The 19,629-nt window shown below is 48.3% G+C and overlaps 2 protein-coding genes across 13 annotated transcripts in view; both read right to left on the bottom strand.

Annotated features, from left to right (window-relative positions):
- Nucleotides 1–612, bottom strand: part of LOC139165529 (uncharacterized) — a 114,065-nt gene extending 113,453 nt beyond the window's left edge. Inside the window, exon 1 of the mRNA XM_070748708.1 lies at nt 477–612. Coding sequence (XP_070604809.1) covers nt 477–561 — 85 coding nt within the window. The 5' untranslated portion in view covers nt 562–612. The remainder of the gene's footprint in view (nt 1–476) is intronic.
- Nucleotides 613–2,067: 1,455 nt separating this feature from the next.
- Nucleotides 2,068–19,629, bottom strand: part of GPT (glutamic--pyruvic transaminase) — a 55,699-nt gene continuing 38,137 nt past the window's right edge. For all 12 annotated transcript variants that reach the window (XM_070748428.1, XM_070748424.1, XM_070748431.1 and 9 more), the window contains 10 exons: nt 17,933–18,022; nt 17,623–17,731; nt 15,578–15,711; nt 13,096–13,339; nt 12,640–12,719; nt 11,512–11,648; nt 10,537–10,711; nt 4,716–4,871; nt 3,139–3,251; nt 2,068–2,728 (listed from right to left, as the gene is read on the bottom strand). In XM_070748428.1, the coding sequence (XP_070604529.1) occupies nt 2,626–2,728; nt 3,139–3,251; nt 4,716–4,871; nt 10,537–10,711; nt 11,512–11,648; nt 12,640–12,719; nt 13,096–13,339; nt 15,578–15,711; nt 17,623–17,731; nt 17,933–18,022 (1,341 nt within the window). In that variant the 3' untranslated portion in view covers nt 2,068–2,625. The remainder of the gene's footprint in view (nt 2,729–3,138; nt 3,252–4,715; nt 4,872–10,536; nt 10,712–11,511; nt 11,649–12,639; nt 12,720–13,095; nt 13,340–15,577; nt 15,712–17,622; nt 17,732–17,932; nt 18,023–19,629) is intronic.

Here is a 19,629-nt window from a genome sequence, read left to right as displayed (position 1 = left end):
GAAGGAAGGAAGGAAGGAAGGAAGGAAGGAAGGAAGGAAGTAGGGAAGGAAGGAAGGCAGACAGGTCATGGTAACGCAATGGTTAGAGCACAGCCCTCCAGGCTCCTTCAGCTAATTGCCAGCTGCAGTTCAGCGGTTCAAATCTCCCCACCGGCTCCAGGTTGACTCAGCCTTCCATCCTTCCAAGGGGGTCAAACGAGGATCCAGATTGTTGGGGGCAAATAGGCTGACTCTGTCAACCGCTTAGAGAGGGCCGTGAAAGCCCTGGGAAGCGGTGTATAAGTCCAAATGCTATTGCTAAGTCAGCCCTGGTCCTTCTTCTCATGAGACTAGGACCGGTCGTCCTTCTGTGTCTTCCAAAAGAAGAACGAGGTGTCCTTCAAGCCAGGATGTCCCCTGCCCCAAAGGCAGCTCCCTCCCAACCTTTGTGCCGAATCTCCCCACAACAGATTCCTCCCTCCTTGCCCCCTTCTTACCCCCCGGGGGAGGCAGGCAGCTCAGGGCCCCCCTCAGCCCTCCCAGGAGAGCCACAGCCAGCAGGCAGCTCCGGAGCCCAGCCATCCTCTGCGTGGAGAGCAGGGAGAGAGAGAGAGAGCCACCAGGAACAGCCGCCGTGGGTCACGGAAGGGAGAGCAGGTGGGGTGCTGGACAGGGTCCAGGCAGGGCGGTTTGCCCCAGACGTCTGGGCCCCAGTTGGTGCCTGGCTTGCTTGCTTCAGGATCAGAAGAAGAAACGCGGCCAGAGGTATTTGGCAGAGATCCTGGTCAGCAGCTCAGGAGGTTCCATGTCCACCAGATCTCGGCCGGCTTCTTCCTCCTCATCCTACCAGAGTCCCAGCCGTGATCGACTCCGTTGGGGGGAGCAGGAAGACACCTCAGGTGGTCTCAAGCCCTACGGCCAGGTTGATAGCAGTAGCATTTATTGCTGCCATTGGGCCACAGAGCCTCGGTGGCCGTGATGGGCTCCTACGGGTAGGGTCAGCTACGCAGAACCGGTCGATTTTGGTCAGGGAGAAGGGGAAGGAAAAGGAAAAAAGAGGAAAAAGGAAGAAGGAAGAAAAGGGGGAGTCGAAAGAAGAAGAAGAGGAAGAAGGAAGAAGGAAGAAGGAGGGAGAGGGAGAAGGAAAAGGAAAAAGAGGAAAAAGGAAGAAAGGGGGGAGTAGAAAGAAGAAGAGGAAGAGGAGGAGGAGGAGAAGGAGAAAAGAAGAAGAGAAGGAGAAGGAGAAGGAGAAACAGCAGCTCTGACATTGGCCATCTGACTCTCATTGGGGAGTGAGTTGTTTCCTCCAAACTAACACCTGCCAGACGGCTGAGCTAGAACTCCCACCTCACCCAGCCAGGCCACCAACGGGAGCTGCCACCCAAGACCACTGGAAGGAAGACCACCAGGCCAGGCTCAGCTGCAACGATGAGATCAGCATGGACTGGTTTCCGACAGGGCAGCCCTGCAGCTCCGCTCCCTGGAAGAGCCCTTTGGAAGGCAGCCCAGCGGGCAAGGCGCCCAGAGAGCCGGCCGTGTTTGGCCAAGAAAAACACAAAGCGGAGACAGGGCTTCACGGCCTCTGGCGCCCTGTCAGAGAAAGCATTGTCTGTGTCCAGCGCAGGGGCAGCCTGGACCCACATGGAGGAGAAATGATTTTGCAGGGATCATAGGCCTTCCCTCCCGCTGTTCCAATTGTTAGCACTATATACCTAACTGGTTGGGTTGGCAATATATAAACAAACTATCAATGTATGCTTACATGTATTATAACGCTATAGCTTTAGGAGTTAGTGTTGCAGTTAGCCACAAGAGGGCGCCAGAAGTGTCCTCTCTCTCTCTCTCTCTCTGTCTCTCTCTCTCTCTCTCTCTCTGTCTGTCTCTGTCTCTGACTCTCTCTCCCTCTGTCTCTCTCGCTGGGAGGAGAAATATTTTGCAGGAATGCCAAACAATGGACTCTTGCCCTCCGCTGTTCCAATTAAGTAAATGGATGGATGGATGGATGGATACATACATACATACATACATACATACATACATACATACATACATACATAAATAATAAATAAATAGGAATGAATGAACAAATTATTGATCATATCAGTTTTATTAACCCCCTGCCGCCCCCTTTTCACATTCCCAGAAGTGGGAGGGAGGTGGGGAGCGCTGGCCCCCTCTTTCCCCCAAGGCACAACCTCTTGCCTGCTTTTGCCAGGCCCTGTGGGATGGCTACCTTCCCCAGCTGGCGAGACCCCCCCTCATAAAAGAGGCCCCCACTGCGGAACCAAGAGCGTGAAGAGTGTGTGTGTGTGTGTGTCAAACTGGAAGGCCGCTCTGGTGGAGCCCCTGAAGGTGGGGGGGAGGGAAGGCGACTTGGCTTGATGACCCGAGAGCTCTCCAGGCAGCTGGTGGCCAGAGCTGGTCGGAAGCTTCCACCTGCAGGTCCCGGGAGGGTCCGTTGGAGGTCAGGCAGGGCGGGTGGTCTTCTCAGAGGCCCCCTCTGTGCACCCCGCCTTGGCCCTCGTCATTGGTGGAGGCTGGGGGGCTAAGGGTGCTCGTAAGCCCCGGGAGGGAGCCCAGGGAGGAGTCCCGTCCAGTCCCATCACGGCCCTGGCGTCTCTACGGGCAGCCTTCCCGGGACGCCCCCTAGGGCTGGTCCTGGGAATATTCCCGGGTGAACTTCGCGTGGAACTGGCTCAGCTTCTGCAAGAGGACGCCCAGCTTCTCCTCGGGGGGCAAGATGGTCATTCTGGGATGGAGAGAGCGGGAAGAGGGTGCGTGGGGAAGGAAAGGAAAGGAAGAAACAAAGGAAGGAAGGAAGAAAGAGAGATGAGAGAGAGAAAGAGAAAGAGAGAGACAAGAGAGCGAGAAAAAGAAAGAAACAGAGAGAGAAAGAAAGAAGAGGGTGGGAGGGAGAGAGAGGAAGGAAGGAAAGAAAGAAAGAAAGGAGGAAGGGAGGAAAGAGAGAGAGAAAGAAAGAAAGGAGGAAGGAGGGAGGAGAGAGAGAGAGAGAATGATAGAAAAAAGAAAGAAAGAAAGAAAGAAAGAGGGTGGGAGGGAGATTAAAAGTAATCCTCAATTTACAAATCCCTGCACTTAGTGACCCTTTGAAGTCTTCCCCCCCCACACACACACTGAGGGCCGAGGGGAAGCGCTCACCGGAAGTGGAAGGTGCCCTCTCTCTGGCCGAAGCCGCTGCCCGGCACCACACAGATGCCCGTCTCCTCCAGGAGTCTCAGGCAGAAGAACATGTCGGGCGCCTGGCCCTGGGCCTGGGGAGGGGGAAGAGGAGGGGGTGTTGAGCCCCACCTGGCTCTTTTCTAGACGGTTCAAGCAGCGGGGCTCCAGGGGGCCAATTGACTCAGGACACATAAGGCCGCGGCTGGACTCATCCCCTGCGCAGGCTTTGAACCGAAACCCCTGCTGGGGGGAGGCCAGAGAGCTCCAGCCATAAGCTGCTTTTTTCACACGGGCGACTGGGCTGGGCTTCCCCCTCCCAGCATCATTTACATACTAGCCCCCAAGAATCAGGGTCCTCCTTTGGCCCACCCTACAAGGACGGAAGGCTGGGTCAAACCTGAGTCAGTCAGGATCGAACTGCTGTCAGTGGGCAGAGTTAGCTGGCCACCACAGCCCTTCTTTCTTTTTTTCTTTTCCTTCCTTCCTTCCCTTCCTTCCTTCTTCCTTCTTCCCCTTCTTCCCTTCCATGCTTCCTTCCATCCATCCCTTATCTTTTCTCCTTAACTCTTCCTTTCTTTCTTTCTTTCTTTCTTTCCTTCCTTCCTTTCCATTCTATTTGGCTTTCTTCCTCCCTGCCCCTCCCTGCCCCTCCCTGCCCCTCCCTGCCCTCCTTCCTTTCCTTTCCTTTCCTTCCTTCCTTCCTTCCTTGCTTTCATCCATCCTTCCTTCACTTTTTCTCCTTAACTTTCTTTCTTTCCTTTCTTTCACTTTCTTTGGCTTTTTTCCTCTCTCCCCCTTCCTTCCCTTCCCTTTCTCTTCCCTTCCCTCCTCTCCTTCCTTCCTTCCTATTTCCTTCCTTTTTTCTCCTTAACTTTCTTTCTTTCCTTTCTTTCCACTTTCTTTGGCTTTCTCTCTCCCTCCCCCTTCCCCTTCCCTCCCTCCCTTCCTTCCTTCCTTCCCCCTTCCTTTTTTCTCCTTAACTCTTTCTTTCTTTCTTTCCTTTCTTTCTTTCTTTCCTTTCTTTCCACTTTCTTTGGCTTTTTCTCTCTCTCCCCCTTCCCTCCCTCCCTCCCTTTCTTCCTTCCTTCCCCCTTCCCTCCGTCTCTCCTGCCCTTCTTACTTAGCATGTAGACTTATATACCGCTTCCTACTGCTTTACATCCCTCTATAAGCCATTACAGCCTCTTGCCCGCAACAATCTGAGTCCACATTTTACTGACTGGAAGGCTGCGTCAAACTTGAGTCAGTCAGGATCGAACTGCTGTCAGTGGGCAGAGCTGGCCTGCGAATCCTGCACCCCAACCGCTATGCCGCCAAGTCAAGAGGGTGGGAAAAAACCCCACACCTTTGAAGGCCCCTCCCCTTGTAACCCTTGGATCACACAGCAGCCATCTTGACTTTTTTGACCTTCCCCTGGTCGGCCCTTGTCCCAGATGGATCCCACCTCTCCTTCCCTCCCTCCCTTATTCTTCAGGCCCCACACAACCTCCCCCCAGGCCCTGCAGGCTGCCCCCCCTCTGGAACCGCCAGACCCACAGAGAGCACCCCCCCCTTACCTCAGCCTCCTTCAAGGCCCGAAGGGGCAGCTCGATCCGGGGAAAGGCATACATGGCCCCCTGGACCGGATTACAGTGGATCCCGGGGGCCCGGTTGAAGATCTCCTCGGTCAGCCGGGCTTTTCTGGCCAGAGTGCCCAGGACAGCGGCCTTTTCCTGCAGGCAGGGGGCGCACAAGAGCTCTGAGCTTTTTGTATTGCAATAGCAATAGCATTGATACCTCTTCATGGTGCTTTCCCAGCCCTCTCTCAGCGGTAAATGCCCACAAAGCCCACGACTCCAATTGGATTCGGATGCTCTGGGAAGCCCCCTCTTAGCTTAGCGTGTTGTGGGCACCCACCCACCACTGGCCCCCTTAATCAGCTAGACCAGGAGGAGTGTCCAATCTTGCAAACTTTAGGACTTGTGGACTTCAACTCCTAGAATTTCCCAGCCAGCACTGATGATGTAACCTGGTTGGGTCATGAAAGGTTTGCAAGAAAATAACCAAGCTCAGAGAGCATCAAGGACCCCACAGTCCTCCTCCTCCTCCTCTCTTTCTCCTCCTCCTCCTCCTCCTCCTCTCCCTTCTAGCACTGATGATGTAACCTAGCTGGGTCATTTAACGTCTACAAGAAAATATCTACCCTGAATCCCTAGGGAGTTGGGCGGCAATGTAATGTAATGTAATATAATATAATATATAATTAATATGATATGATATAATACAGCATAGCATAGCATAGCATATTATAATATAAATAAACCAAGCACAGAGAGCATCAAGGACATCAAATTTCTCCGCCTCCTCTCCCTTCTAACACTGATGATGTAACCTAACTGGGTCATGAAACATCTACAAGAAAACCCCACCAAGCTCTGAGAGCGCCAAGGACCCCCCCCCCCCTAACGGTGCTCCACAATAGCTTTGCAGGCTGCCAAAACAGGTCGGGGGGCTACAAGACTCTGGGGACCCCGAAGACACCCACACACACACACTTCCTGCTCTGAGCATAATGCAAAGGCTGCCATACTCTCTTCATCTTTTTTGTTAGTACTCTGTACAAGACAGTTGGGTTGGCAATATAAAAACCAGCTACGAATGAATGATTGTTTGTATTACAGTACTATAGCTTTAAGAGGTAATGCTGCAAATTGCCACTAGAGGGAGCCAGAAAGCAGGATTTTCTCTCTCTGTTCTTTCTGCTGATTTGCTGTGATGGATGTAGTAAGCTCTGTGTGTGTTCTATGTTAGTTTGCTGTATTTTGTAAGCTGTAATGTATGTCTGATATGTAAGGCAAACTGAGGTTTGTAATATTATTGTTGTATTGAGAGAGATTGACTGTTTAACTCGACTGTGCTATTTCTAAAGTAAACACTATTTTATACACTTTAATGTATCTGGTCTGTATAACTGAATCATTATTCATATCTCCTGAATATTTACTTATTTACTTATTTACTTATTTACTTATTTACTTATTTACTTATTTACTTATTTACTTGCTCACTCACTCACTCACTTAATAAATAGATTTCTATGCCGCCCTTCTCCTGAGATTCAGGGCGGCTTACAACAGGACAAATACAACATGTGAGAAATCTAATGTTTAAAATGCTAAAAAAAAAACATGCAATCTAAAAACATGTGAAAATTAGGAAATGCCACATTCTAAAACCTCAATTCATTTAAAGACCCATCATTTCTGCTTCATGCTAACCCACTTCTATTGATTAGGGCAGGGTAGATAATAAGATTCAATGACCCCAGGCGTGCTGGCAAAGGTGCATTTTTAAGGCACCTAGGTGGGGACGGTACAAATCTCCGAGGGGGGGGAGTTGATTCCAGAAGGCCCGGGCCGCCACAGAGAAGGCTCTGCTGGAATCCCAGCAGATTCCTTTGCGCAGGTGCATTCTTGACCACTCAGGAGTCGCTCTGCACACTCCTTAATTTTGCACACAGGCCTTGAACTAATTTCTCTGCCCGCCCCCCCGCCCGCCCCCCGTCTGACAATCAGGGCTGGGCATCCAGCCAGCCATTGCAAACCACTCAGCCCAAATTAAAGCAACCAAATTAAGTGCCAAGAAGCCACTCAGGGCCCAAGACACACGGCATGAGCTCCTCTCCCAGCCTGCTGGCCCCATTTCTGGACAAGATGTTCTGATTTTTCCCTTTGGCATTGATTGACACAAGGGCAGGGATCCAATGGGGGGGGGAATAGGGGGGCCAATCTTTCTCCAGACTCCGCAATGCAGAAGGAGAATTCAACAAAGCGGCAAAGCTTCATAGTCACAGTAGCCATCTTGACTTTTTTGCCCTTCCCCAGGGTTGTGGGTGCAGGGAGGGGGCGCCCAAAGCCAAGATGGAAGATCTGGAAGCCCCCCCCAGAGGAAAATATGCAGATTTCAAAGAAAAAAGTCAAATCTCACACTGTGCTTTATATACACACAGGCTCCTCAACTTAAACATTTCGCTTAGCAACTGTTCAAAGTTACAACGTCCCTGATCTATGACTGTTTTTCACGCTGTTGCAACATCCCCCACCGTCATGTGACCAAAATTCACAGGATCGGCAACTGGTTCGTATCTATGACGGTCACCATCTACTAAATCTACTACTAAATAAATAAAAAACCCTACTAAAATAAAGAAACTATTGTAAAGTACAGTGTTCCCTCGATTTTCGCGGGTTCGAACTTCGCGAAAAGTCTATACCACGGTTTTTCAAAAATATTAATTAAAAAAATACTTCGTTGTTTTTCCCCCTATACCATTGTTTTTCCTGCCCGATTACGTCATATGTCATTGTTAAATTTTTGTCTGCCTTTAATAAATATTTTTTTTAATAAACTTTAATAAATAAACATGCTGAATAATAATCTAAATCAGGGGTCCCCAAACTTTTTACACAGGGGGCCAGTTCACTGTCCCTCAGACTGTTGGAGGGCCGGACTATAAAAAAAACTATGAACAAATCCCTATGCACACTGCACATACCTTATTTTAATGTAAAAAACAAAATGGGAACGTACTATTTGGGGGGGGAAAGAAGTCTGAGATTCATATATGTTTATGTTTTGTTTTTAATTTTCTTTTGTTAACATCTGATTGGTTATACAAGGTTTTCTTGGTTTATAGAAAAATATATAAAAATATTTATAGAAAAATATATAAAGAAAGAAGAAAGCACTTTGGCATAATGGTTAAGTTAGAAATATAATTGGTGTTGTACTTTTAGAAGGAACATTAAGGAGGGAATTTAATTAAAAGAAAAGTATGTACCTGGATCACAACATTAGAAAAGAAAACTTTTGCAACTTTTTTGATGATTGATATTAGTTACTGACAAAATACTGCATTTTATTCAGGGAAAATTAGATGGTACATTGTATTGTTTGAATGTATGTTGAGAGAAATTTTTTTTAAAATTTACACCGCCCCCCCAAAAAAGTCCTTCCTTCCTCCACCCCTCAATTCATTTCATTCTTCCTTCCTTCCTTGTTCCCTCCATTTCTTCTTCTTTCCCTCCCTCCCTCCTTCCCTCCTTTCCACTTCTCTCTTCCCTCTCCCTTTTTTTCCTTCTGTCTCATTTGTTTTGTTTCCCTCTCCCTCGTTCTTTCCCTCCATCATTTTCTCATTTTTCTCTTTCTCTCTCTCACATTCCCTCCCCCTCTCACTTGTTTTCTCTCCCTCTCTCTCATGCTTTCCTTCTCTCTCTCTCCTTTTCTTCTCTCTTCCTTCCTCTCTTCTTTTTTTTTCTGCCCTGCAACGCGCCGCGAGCCAGTCGGCTGCAAGCAGAAGCTCCAAGACAGTGGCACCAACGTCGGGTCGCAGTACATTGCTGGCGCTGCGCTGGGCCTGGGCACAGGGCTGGCACTGGCCCGCTGGCTGGGCCGGGACGGAGGTGCCAGCCCCATGTCCAGCGCAGCGCCAGCAATGTACGTAACACATCAAGCCGCCGGCGCCGGTGCCTTGCAGCCAACCGCCCCACTGCCGCCTTACGGCTACTGCTTAGTGCCCCCCCCCGCTCGACCCACATTTGGCGGTGCCACCTTCGCGGCTTGCCCTGCTGCCCCGCGCCCGCCAGAGCTGCCCAGTGCAGCCGAAGCCCGGGGCAGAGTAGGCGGCGGTGGCTGCTTCAGGCCCGCCCCCAAGCTGAGCTTCCTTTGGCTTCCTTCGATGCAAAGCTGCAAAGCTCACCTGCCGCCTCGAAGGAAGCCAAAGGAAGCTCAGCTCAACGAGGACCGGGTGTTGGTCCCTTGAAGCTGCAGCCGCCACCGCCCACCAAGGAGATCCCTTCGCCCGAACGGAGGCGGCGGCGGCGAGCTCAAGGAACCAAGAGCCGGTCTTTCTCCGCGCTGAATTGTTGCAGCTTCTGAGGCCGCATCCGCCTCCAGGCGAAGGGATCTCCTCGGTGGGCGGCCTTGGTCCGAAAAGGACCGGCTGTTGGTCCCTTGGCGGAGGCAGAGGCGGCCTCAGAGGCAATTGTTGCAGCCTCTGAGGCCGCCTCTGCCTCCGCCAAGGGGCCAACAGCCGGTCCTTTTCGGACCGGGGCCGCCCACCGAGGAGATCCCTTTGCCTGGAGGCGGATGCGGCCTCAGAAGCTGCAACAATTCAGCGCGGAGAAAGACCGGCTCTTGGTTCCTTGAGCTCGCCGCCGCATCCGTTCGGTTTTTTTTGCACCGGTGAGGGAGAGAGAGAGCGGGAGAGTGCTGCTTTTTTGCTTCTTCGCTGCCCGCGGGGAGCCTGGAAGCCCTGCAAGAGCGTCTGGAGGGGGCAGTAAACAAGACCGGCGGTGGCGGGCTCAAGGGACCAAGAGCCGGTCTTGTTTACTGCCCCCTCCAGACGCTCTTGCAGGGCTTCCAGGCTCCCCGCGGGCAGCGAAGAAGCAAAAAAGCAGCACTCTCCCGCTCTCTCTCTCCCTCTCTTTCTTGCGTTATTTCTCTCTCACACTCCCTTTCTATGTCTCCCTCTTTCTCTCTCTCTCTCTCTCCCTCTCCGCAGCAGACCCCCCACACGCCAAAAGTGCCCAAGCGCGCGCAAACCTCACCGGTGCAAAAAAAAAAAAGCAAAAAAGCGGCACTGGAGGGACAAAGACGGTCTGCAGCTGAGCGTCTGGAGGAGGAGGAGGCGGAAAGCCAGGGGGCGGGGAGGAAAGCAATTGGCCAATTTCTTTCTCAGAGGAACTGTTGCTGCTCTGCCATAGGGTGCTTTCCTCCCCGCCCTCCTGGCTTTCCTCTTCCTTGCCGCCGCCAGACGCTCGGCAGCAGAGTGGAGAGGACATTCGGAACTTAGTATATTATAGATGGTAAATCTCGTACGCTGCCACGGGCCGGGTAAATGACCTCAGCGGGCCGCATCCGGCCCGCGGGCCGTAGTTTGGGGACCGCTGATCTAAATGGTTGCTAAGGGAATGGGAAATTGTAATTTAGGGGTTTAAAGTGTTAAGGGAAGGCTTGGGATACTGTTCATAGCCAAAAATAGTGTATTTACTTCCGCATCTCTGCGGAAATTTGACTTTCGTGGGTGGTCTCAGAACGCATCCCCTGCGAAAGTTGAGGGAACACTGTATTATAAAATATTCGAAATTCACTGTGGTTCACTTAAAGGACTCAGGGTGGCATATTATATTATATTATATTTATTATACTATACTATGTTATATATATATATATATATTTATTTTATTATTTTAATGCCGTCTCTTTGTGGCATCTAGCAGATACTTCTCGATTTTTTAACTCTCTTAATGCAACCAATTCCCTGAGCTCAGTAAGGGACCCCCCCCCAGTTTGGTCCCCCCCCAACCCCATTTGGCTGTCCACCTCTTCTGAACTCACCTGGCTGAAGCGCTGGTAGGAGGGGTCTCCTGGCTGGGGCCGATTGACCACGGCGTCAAGGAGGATCTGACCGGTCACTGGTGGGCATAAGCGGACGGAGACCAGTTTGGTCAGCTGTTGCTGGACTTCAGGGTTCATATTAATCACCTCCATGTAACCTCCACGGAAGCCACACCTGGTCAGGTGAGAGGAGAGGATTGGAGGCAGGTCCTGCACTTCCCTCTCCCACCAGCAGGGGGCGAGAAAGTCAAGCAGGAAAGGCAAAGGAGCTTTTTCCCCAAAGGGTTTTTTCTTCCTTCCTGTTTTCCCTTTGAAAACTTCTTGCTTCCTTCAGTTCCCACCTCCAGGAAATAGAAATGCGTGCAGGGTCTCATGCCTAAGCAGGCAGCTGGATTAGGAGGCCTCTGAGGTCCCTTCCGCTTCTATTCTCAATGGAATTTATTCCGCTGGAGCAAAGAAGCTCATTCGAGAGAAGCAAAAAGTGGTGTGGATGGTAGAAGCACTGTGAAGGGAGGGAGGGAGGGAGGGACACACAGACAGAGGAGAGAAAGAAAGAAAGAGAGAGAGAGAGAAAGAAAGAAAGAAAGAAAGAAAGAAAGAAAGAAAGAAAGAGGGAGAGAGAGAGAGACAGAGGAGAGGAAGGAAGGAAGGAAGAAGGGAGAGAGAGAGAAAGAGACAGATAGACAGAGGAGAGAAAGAACAAAAGAAAGAAAGAAAAAAGAAAAAAGAAAGAAAGAGGGAGGGGGAGAGAGAGAGACAGAGGAGAGGAAGGAAGGAAGGAAGGGGGGAGGGAGGGAGGGGGGGAGGGAGGGAGGGAGGAAGCTATAAGAAGAATGTATTGAAAGGAGGAAAAATAAAAACCAAGAAAGTCCAGTTGCCTTTTGGAAAAAAAGCCCCTTTGGTCCAGCCGCTGCCTGGCTGGTCCTCCAGAAGAGAAGCCCCCCGCCCCCCCTCTCAGCAGCCCCTGCCACTCACTCGCCCATGAAGCCCTTCGAAATGGAGTGGAAGGAGGCCAGCTCCACGCTGGTCGAGTACTTGGGGCCCATCTCGAAAAGGACCTTCTTGAAGGAGTGGAACTCGGAGCCCTCGGCGTAGACGTTGTCCTGGTAGACCTGCAGGAGGTTGGGAGGCAGCAGGGAAAAACTCAACGGGGGGGGGGGGGCAAGGGCCTTAAAACGTGGCTTTAAGCAAATGCACCCCGCTCCAGAAGAGATGGACGATAGATGGATGGAGGTCTTTTCAATACTGGGCTTTTTAATTACTATATTTTGTTTTTATTGGGGGGTTTTATGGCATCTCAAGAATATTTATTATTTTACATCTGTTTACACCTATTGTTTATTCATTGATTCCTTTTCATTCCTTGATTGATTAATTTCTTGATTGATTCATTCATTCATATTCATTCATTCACTGACTGATTCATTCAGAATCATTCACTGATTGATTCATTGATTCATTCATCAATTGATTGATTGATTCATTCATTCATTCATTCATTCATTCATTGACTGATTCATTCAGATTTATTAATTGATTAATTGATTAATTCATTCATATTCATTCATTCACTGACTGATTCATTCAGATTCATTCACTGACTGATTGATTGATTGATTGATTGATTGATTGATTGATTCATTCATTCATTCATCGATTCATCGATTCATCGATTCATCCATCCATCCATCCATCCATCCATTCATTCATTCATTCATTCATTTGATTTATAGGCCGCCCTTCAGGGCGTCATTCAGAATGCTTGCTCAGAAGATGGGGGTGGCTCTATAAATTACATAAATAAGTATTATTGTTCCACGCCTCCCAGAGTCCATCTGGAGTTGGGTGGCTTATAAATCTAATACATTAAATTAAATTAAATTGTCAACCCACTTCCGACCCAGAATTTTTCCAGATGTTTTGCACGACCGTTCTCCTGATCTCCAACCACAGCTGATCAGATCGGAAGGGGCCCCGACATCTAGAAGATCCCCCACTCCAGGAGGCTGAGCCAGAGGCATCCCTGAGACCCCCGGACACGCTCCTCCTCCTGACTCAAATGCCCCACCCTGCAAAGGGAAGGGTTTGGGGGGGGGATTTTACCTCGTCGGCCATCAGGAAGAGGCGTTCTTCCCAAGCGAAGTGAATGACCTCCTCGATGCATTTGCGGCTTTGGACTTGACCTGTGGGGAGAAGGAGAGGCAGGAAGGGGCTCATTGGAAGGAAGGATGCCCTCTCTCAGAAGGACTCCAGGGCCCAGGGATGGAGAAGGGGAAAGGACCCCCCAAACCATCAATCTCAGCCAAGTACTTCTTAGGAAGGAAGGCCTGTTCCCCAAAAAGGAGAATGGGGTGGTTTTCTTGTAGACGTTTCATTACAAGACTAGGTAACAGGTGACTTGGAAAGAAAGGAAGGAAGGAAGGAGGGAGGGAGGGAGAGAGAGAGAGAGAGAGAGAGAGAGAAAGAAAGAAAGATCCGCAGAAGTAGCTTGCAGTGCTGCCCTCTAACCACTGCACCACCGAGACTCTTCTCTGGAGCGGCCTGGCCGAGGGGCCCTACCTGTGGGGTTGCCTGGGTTGATGACGCAGAGGACCCGCGGGTGGCACCGCTTCCGTGCCTGGCCCAGCGCCCTCCGCAGCTCCTCGACGTTCAGCGCCCAGCAGTGGTCCTCGTCCAGGTAGTAGTTGATCTGATGCGCGTGGAGCTCGGCCAGCGTGGCGGAGTAGAGCGGGTACTGCGGGATGGGGATCATGACACCCGTCCGGGAAGACCCCTCCCCGGAGACCAGCAGCTTCAGGATCGTCTACGGAAGGAAGCCCAGAGTGGGTTAGCAGCACCGGGAGTGGCTCAGGGCGGGTGCAGCACCTGGGTTTGCCTAGTCCCGGGGTAGGGAACCTACAGCACACATGCCACAGGTGGCAGCACATGGAGCCACATCTGAAGGCATCCGAGGCCTTGCCCAATGTCAATGCTATCGAACGAAATGAAATTCAAGGGTGGAAAAAGTCAGGTTCTACATTTAGGCTAGGAAAACCAAACACATAGGTACAGTATAGGTGCACAGATTATTATTATTATTATTATTATTATTATTATTATTACTATTATTATTATTTATTAGATTTGTATGCCGCCTCCCTCCGAGCAGCTCACAATATGTATATAAACATGAGAATATACATCTCATGTATACATATACTGTACAGTGTTCCCTCGATTTTCGTGGGTTCAAACTTCGCGAATAGGCTATACCACGGTTTTTCAAAAATATTAATTAAAAAATACTTAGCGGGGGTTTTTCTATACCACGGTTTTTCCCACCTGATGACGTCGTATGTCATCGCCAAACTAATAATTTTTGCAAATAAATAACAAAAAAAATAATTATTGTTAATAAATAATTACGTTTATAAATATTAGGATCACTAAATGTCTTATTCAATGGTGAGTACCAGCAATAATGGTGAGTAAATGGTTGTTAATGGAATGGGAATTGGTAATTTAGGGGTTTAAAGTGTTAAGGGAAGGCTTGTGATACTGTCCATAGCCAAAAATGGTGTATTTACTTCCGCATCTCTACTTCGCGGAAATTTGACTTTCACGGGCGGCCTCGGAACGCATCACCCGCGAAAATCGAGGGAACATCGTATATATATATATATACATCTCACATACAGACATATTATATGTCCCAGTGAGGGTATGGCTAGCTGATGAGGCCAGAACAAGGCCGAAATAGCACTATCCTAGTCTCCCTTAATTTTAAAAATTCAGCAAAAACATGTGATATATATATATATATATATATATATATATATATACACACATACATACATACATACATATATATATACACACACACATACATACACACACATGTTACATATGTACATTACATACATACATGTAATATACATACATTATATATATATAGTATATCTCTCATGTATATAAACACAAGAATCTCATGCCCTCTTATGTATATAAACAATGTTATAACTATGTATATTACTAATATGTACTTGACAAAATAAATAAATAAATAAATACATTAAATAAATAAATACAATAAATAAATAAATGAAAGCTCCATAGATTTCCCCACTGACTCGAATTGCCAGAATGCTGCCCCACTGCAACCGTTCTGGCAATTGGGGGCATGAAAGGGGGGAGGCATTCCGGTGCCCCCCCAAGGCGGGCAGAGAGTCCTGGCACCTTTTCCACCATGAGCCTCCTCCTGGGGCTGCTCAGCTCTCAGTCCCCCCCCCCACCTGCTTGGGGGTCCCAGGCATGGCTCCCTCCCTCCCTGGGCTGCCCCACCTCTGCCAGGAGACGGAGAGGGCCAGGAATGGGCACACAAAGGGGGCTTTGTGCAGTTGTTGCCGTGCCCGGTGCTGTCTCCGCCAAAGGGCTGGTGCTGCCAGGGGAGGCCATTGGAGGGGGGCTCGCAGGAGGCCCCCCAAGTGGCTCCCCCCCCAGTGGCCCCCTTGCCAGGAGGAGGGGCAGGAGGAGGAGGGGCTGCAATGCCATCACGCCTGCAAGGGTCAGTCCTGCTCTGCATTTCTTTTAATTTTCCCACTCCAACCCCCTATGCAAAATAACACACCATCAATCTTAAAGGGCAGGACAATCATTCATTTTTTAAAGTACAGCAAACTCAGTGAGCACCTCAGATGCCCATCCCCAAGAATTTAATTTAATTTATTACATTTATAATTTATTAAATGTTTAGTTTAACTTATTAAATTTATAAGCCGCCCTATTCCTTACGGACTCTGGGTGGCCTACAGCAAGTAAAATCAAGGTTAAACAATGGAATCTGTAATTCGTAAGACGAAAGGAGAACATCATTGAACGGGATATGTCGATGCTTCAGAATTTGTAAACCTTATTTATGTTTCTTTGTTTGCATTGTTTAAAAAATTAAAAATAAAAATAAAAAAGGGTTGAAAACAATTTTAAACCCCTACAATAAAAGCATTCCAAGAAAGAAATGGACCCTTTAGTGTCCTCCGAAATCGCCCCCCCCGGCCCCCCTTACCACAACGGCATTGCTGGCCCCCGTGGAGAGGTAAATATTCTCCGGGTCGGAGGGAACCCCCCCATCTCGGCGTTGGATGAAGGCGGCCACATCTTGGCGGATGAGCTCGATCCCAGGACTGGCGCTGTAAGACCCTGAAAGGGGGGGCGAGAAGGCAGGAAGAGAAAATGGGTGGGGGGATTCTGGGAGTTGAAGTCCACAAGCCTTAAAGTGGCCAAGGTTGGGGAGACCCCCGACTGCAAATGACCAGGTCTGGCCTGCAGGAGTCATCGGATCCACCTTGACCCACAGCGGCCACAAAAAACTGGACTGGAGACCTCCAAGAGGTCAAGAGGTCAATTCAGTCCAAGTCCAGCTCTTCCCAGGGGTCTCTCAGAGGCTCAGGCAGGCCCCCCCCATTTATTATTTATTATTATTATTATTATTTATTAGATTTGTATGCCGCCCCTCTCCGAAGACTCGGAGGGGCTCACAACAGCAACACAAAATACAAATCCAATGATTAAAAAGCAAAACAATTAAAAACCCTTGATTTATAAACACTCATACAACCCAAACAAACCATACATAAAACGAAACAGCCAGGGGGAATCAATTTCCCCATGCCTGGTGGCAAAGATGGGCTTTTAGGAGTTTGCGAAAGGCCAGGAGGGTGGGGGCAGTTCTAATCTCCGGGGGGAGTTGATTCCAGAGGGTTGGGGCTGCCACAGAGAAGGCTCTTCCCCTGGGCCCCGCCAGACGACATTGTTTCGTCGACGGGACCTGGAGAAGGCCAACTCTGTGGGACCTAACTGGTCACTGGGATTCGTGCGGCAGAAGGCGGTCTCGCAGATATTCTGGCCCGATGCCATGAAGGGCTTTATAGGTCATAACCAACACTTTGAATTGTGACCGGAAACTGATCGGCAACCAATGCAGATTGCGGAGTGTTGGTGTAACATGGGCATTTTTGGGAAAGCCCATGACTGCTCTCGCAGCTGCATTCTGCACGACCTGAAGTTTCCGAACACTTTTCAAAGGTAGCCCCATGTAGAGAGCATTACAGTAGTCGAACCTCGAGGTGATGAGGGCATGAGTGACTGTGAGCAGTGAGTCCCGGTCCAAATAGGACCGCAACTGGTGCCCAGGCGAACCTGGGCAAACGGCCTCCTCGCCACAGCTGAAAAGTGATGTTCTAATGTCAGCTATGGATCGAGGAGGACGCCCAAGTTGCGGACCCTCTCTCTGAGGGGCTCAGTAATTCCCTCCCCAGGGTGATGGACGGATTTGAGAATGGGGGAGTGGTCCCAGTCAGAGGATGAGGAAGACATGCGAGTGGATAGACCCTCGCTATAGGAGATTGTTGAGAAGGCAAGAGGAGTTGCATTATAAAAGGTATTAGTGCATTGACTTAGCCTCTTTGGGGTGTGATGTCACTTCCAGGCAATATAAAGGCAAAGGATTGTGGGGAATGGGGTGTGGAGATTCAACATTGTTCAGATGTGAAACTGGGGGTGTGCTTGAACGAAGCTTTAAAACCATGATTTCTGCCTCAATAACACTCATTCTCAGGCGGATGCTTCTTGCCAGGAATCTGGTGAGCATAAATCATACGCTTAAATTTATTTATTTATTTTATTTATTTATTTAATTGGATTTGTATGCCACCCCTCTCCGAGGACTCAGAGCAGCTCACAGCATGTACAAAAACAGAACAATATTATAAATCCGATTAATAATACTTTAAAAAACAACCGTTAAATTCAATTAAAACCAGACTATAAATGATAAATGGACTTCGTTGTCTATTGGAGTCTGGCATCTTTCCCCGACATTGTATTGTTGTGAGCTGCACCGAGTCTTCCGAGAGGGGCGGCATACAAATCTAATAAATTATTACTGTTGTTTACATTTAGCTCCAAAGAGAAATAACTCCTTTTTCCTGGCCGTTTAAAATCTGCTTTTCATTATGTGTGCTTATATCAATAAAGAGGTTGATTTATTCATAAAACAAAGGATTTTTGAGTCGGGGGTTTCGCTCCGAGGGCCATGAATTGAACACTCACCAATGCTCTGCCCTCCACACGCGGTCAGGAGCCGCCGAGCTTTCTGTTTTGTGTCTTCAGGAAAATCGGGGCACTCCAGGAGGTCGGGATACATGCAGAGGGCGCTGACCTGGGGGGAGGAGAAATTAGGGTGATACTGAGGCCTCCCCACCACCTCGTCACCCCCTTCCCCCCTTCCCCAGGTCTCACCCTGAGGGGCTCGTGGGCTTTCTGCACATGCCCAGAGTCCCTCTGTTCTTGGTTCTGATCATCCCAGGTACCCGGTCTGTCTGGGTCAGTATAGGGCCCTGGGCAATGGGGCTAAGCCTACCTGGCGCAAGAACGTGATGGGCTTCTGCCCCATGGCTTGAGCATCTCCAATGTTGGCTGCGATCACTTCGGTGAAGGGCTTCTTGACCCCCTGCAAGGAAGAGATTAATAGAATGGAATTTTATTGGCCAAGTGTGATTGGACACAGAAGGAATTTGTCTTTGGTGCAGATGCTCTCAGTGGACATAAAAGAAAAGAGACATTGGTCAAGAATCAAGTGGTACAACACTTAATGATTGGCACAAGGGTCAAATAAGCAATGAAGAAACAATCAATATTAATAAAAATCTTAGGATACAATCAACAAATGACAGTCATACAGTCCTAAGTGGGAGGAAAAGGATGATAGGAATGATGAGAAAAAACTAGTAGTAATAGTAGTGCAGACATTGTAAGTAGTTTGACAGTGTTGAGGGAATTATTTGTTTAGCAGAGTGATGGCGTTCGAAAAAAAACTGTTCTTGTGTCTAGTTGTCTTGGTGTGCAGTGCTCTGTAGCGACATTTTGAGGGTTGGTGTTGAAACAATTTGTGTCCAGGATGCGAGTCAATATTTGAGATCGAGATGAAGACATAACAAAAAAACAACATTAATAACAGTAGCATCGTGAAGAACTAGAAGAGGGGCAGAACACATCCACCTTAGAAACCTCAACATCAGGTTGCACACCAACGAAAGTCAATTGGACAGTTGACATAATTGTCTGTAAATTTGAACAGATGCACATTTTTTTAATATCTATACAAACTCAATTAGATTAAATCACGCCTCAAATCACAAATAGGATAATGTACTTCAGGAAAAATTATCTATCTGCTATCTAAGTTGATCTTCTCTCTAGTAGCACTTACGTTTTCTCTACATGTGTTTCGTTTAATGTATTTCTACTCGTTTTTCCCCTTTTCTCTCTATTTCTCTTTTTCTTTCTCTTTTCTTCCGCAAGATGTTGAAGACCCATTTATGTCGCCAGGCATGGGGGGGCTAATTCCCCCCACCCTTCTGACTTATAGCATTTGAATGTGGTGTGATTGTGTAGCCTTGATTGTTTTTAGTAATAATTTATTTATTTATTTAATTATTTATTGGATTTGTATGCCGCCCCTCTCCGCAAACTTGGGGCGGCTAACAACAGCAACAAAACAGCATATAATAATAATCCAATACTAAAACAGTTAAAAACCCTTATTATAAAACCAAACATACATACAGACATACCATGCATAAAATTGTAAAGGCCTAGGGGGAAAGAGTATCTCAGAGGTGGGTTTTAAGCAGCTTACGAAAGGCAAGGAGGGTGGGGGCAATTATAATATCTGGGGGGAGTTGGTCCCAGAGGGCTGGGGCCGCCACAGAGAAGGCTCTTCCCCTGGGGTTTAATGGGGTTTAAGTTGTTTTTCTTAATATTAGATTTGTATTACTGTATATTGTATTGTTATTGTTGTTGTGAGCCGCCCCAAGTCTTCAGAGAGGGGCAGCATACAAATGTAATAAAATATTATTATTATTATTATTATTATTATCATCATCATCATCATCATCATCATCATCATCATTATTATTTCTACCCTTTGTTGTATATTGCATTGTTTTTAATGTGTATATTTAAGAAAGAATATTTTATATAAAAAAAGAAAAAAAACCAATAAAGATTTTTTTTTAAATCCAATGCCAATCAGAGGCTCCCTGACATGACAACAGC

This window comes from Erythrolamprus reginae, chromosome 3 (assembly GCF_031021105.1).
Source record: "Erythrolamprus reginae isolate rEryReg1 chromosome 3, rEryReg1.hap1, whole genome shotgun sequence".
In the NCBI taxonomy this organism is placed as follows: Eukaryota; Metazoa; Chordata; class Lepidosauria; order Squamata; family Dipsadidae; genus Erythrolamprus; species Erythrolamprus reginae.
Note: the sequence above shows the minus strand (reverse complement) of the source record. Positions and strands in the feature narration are given on the sequence as shown.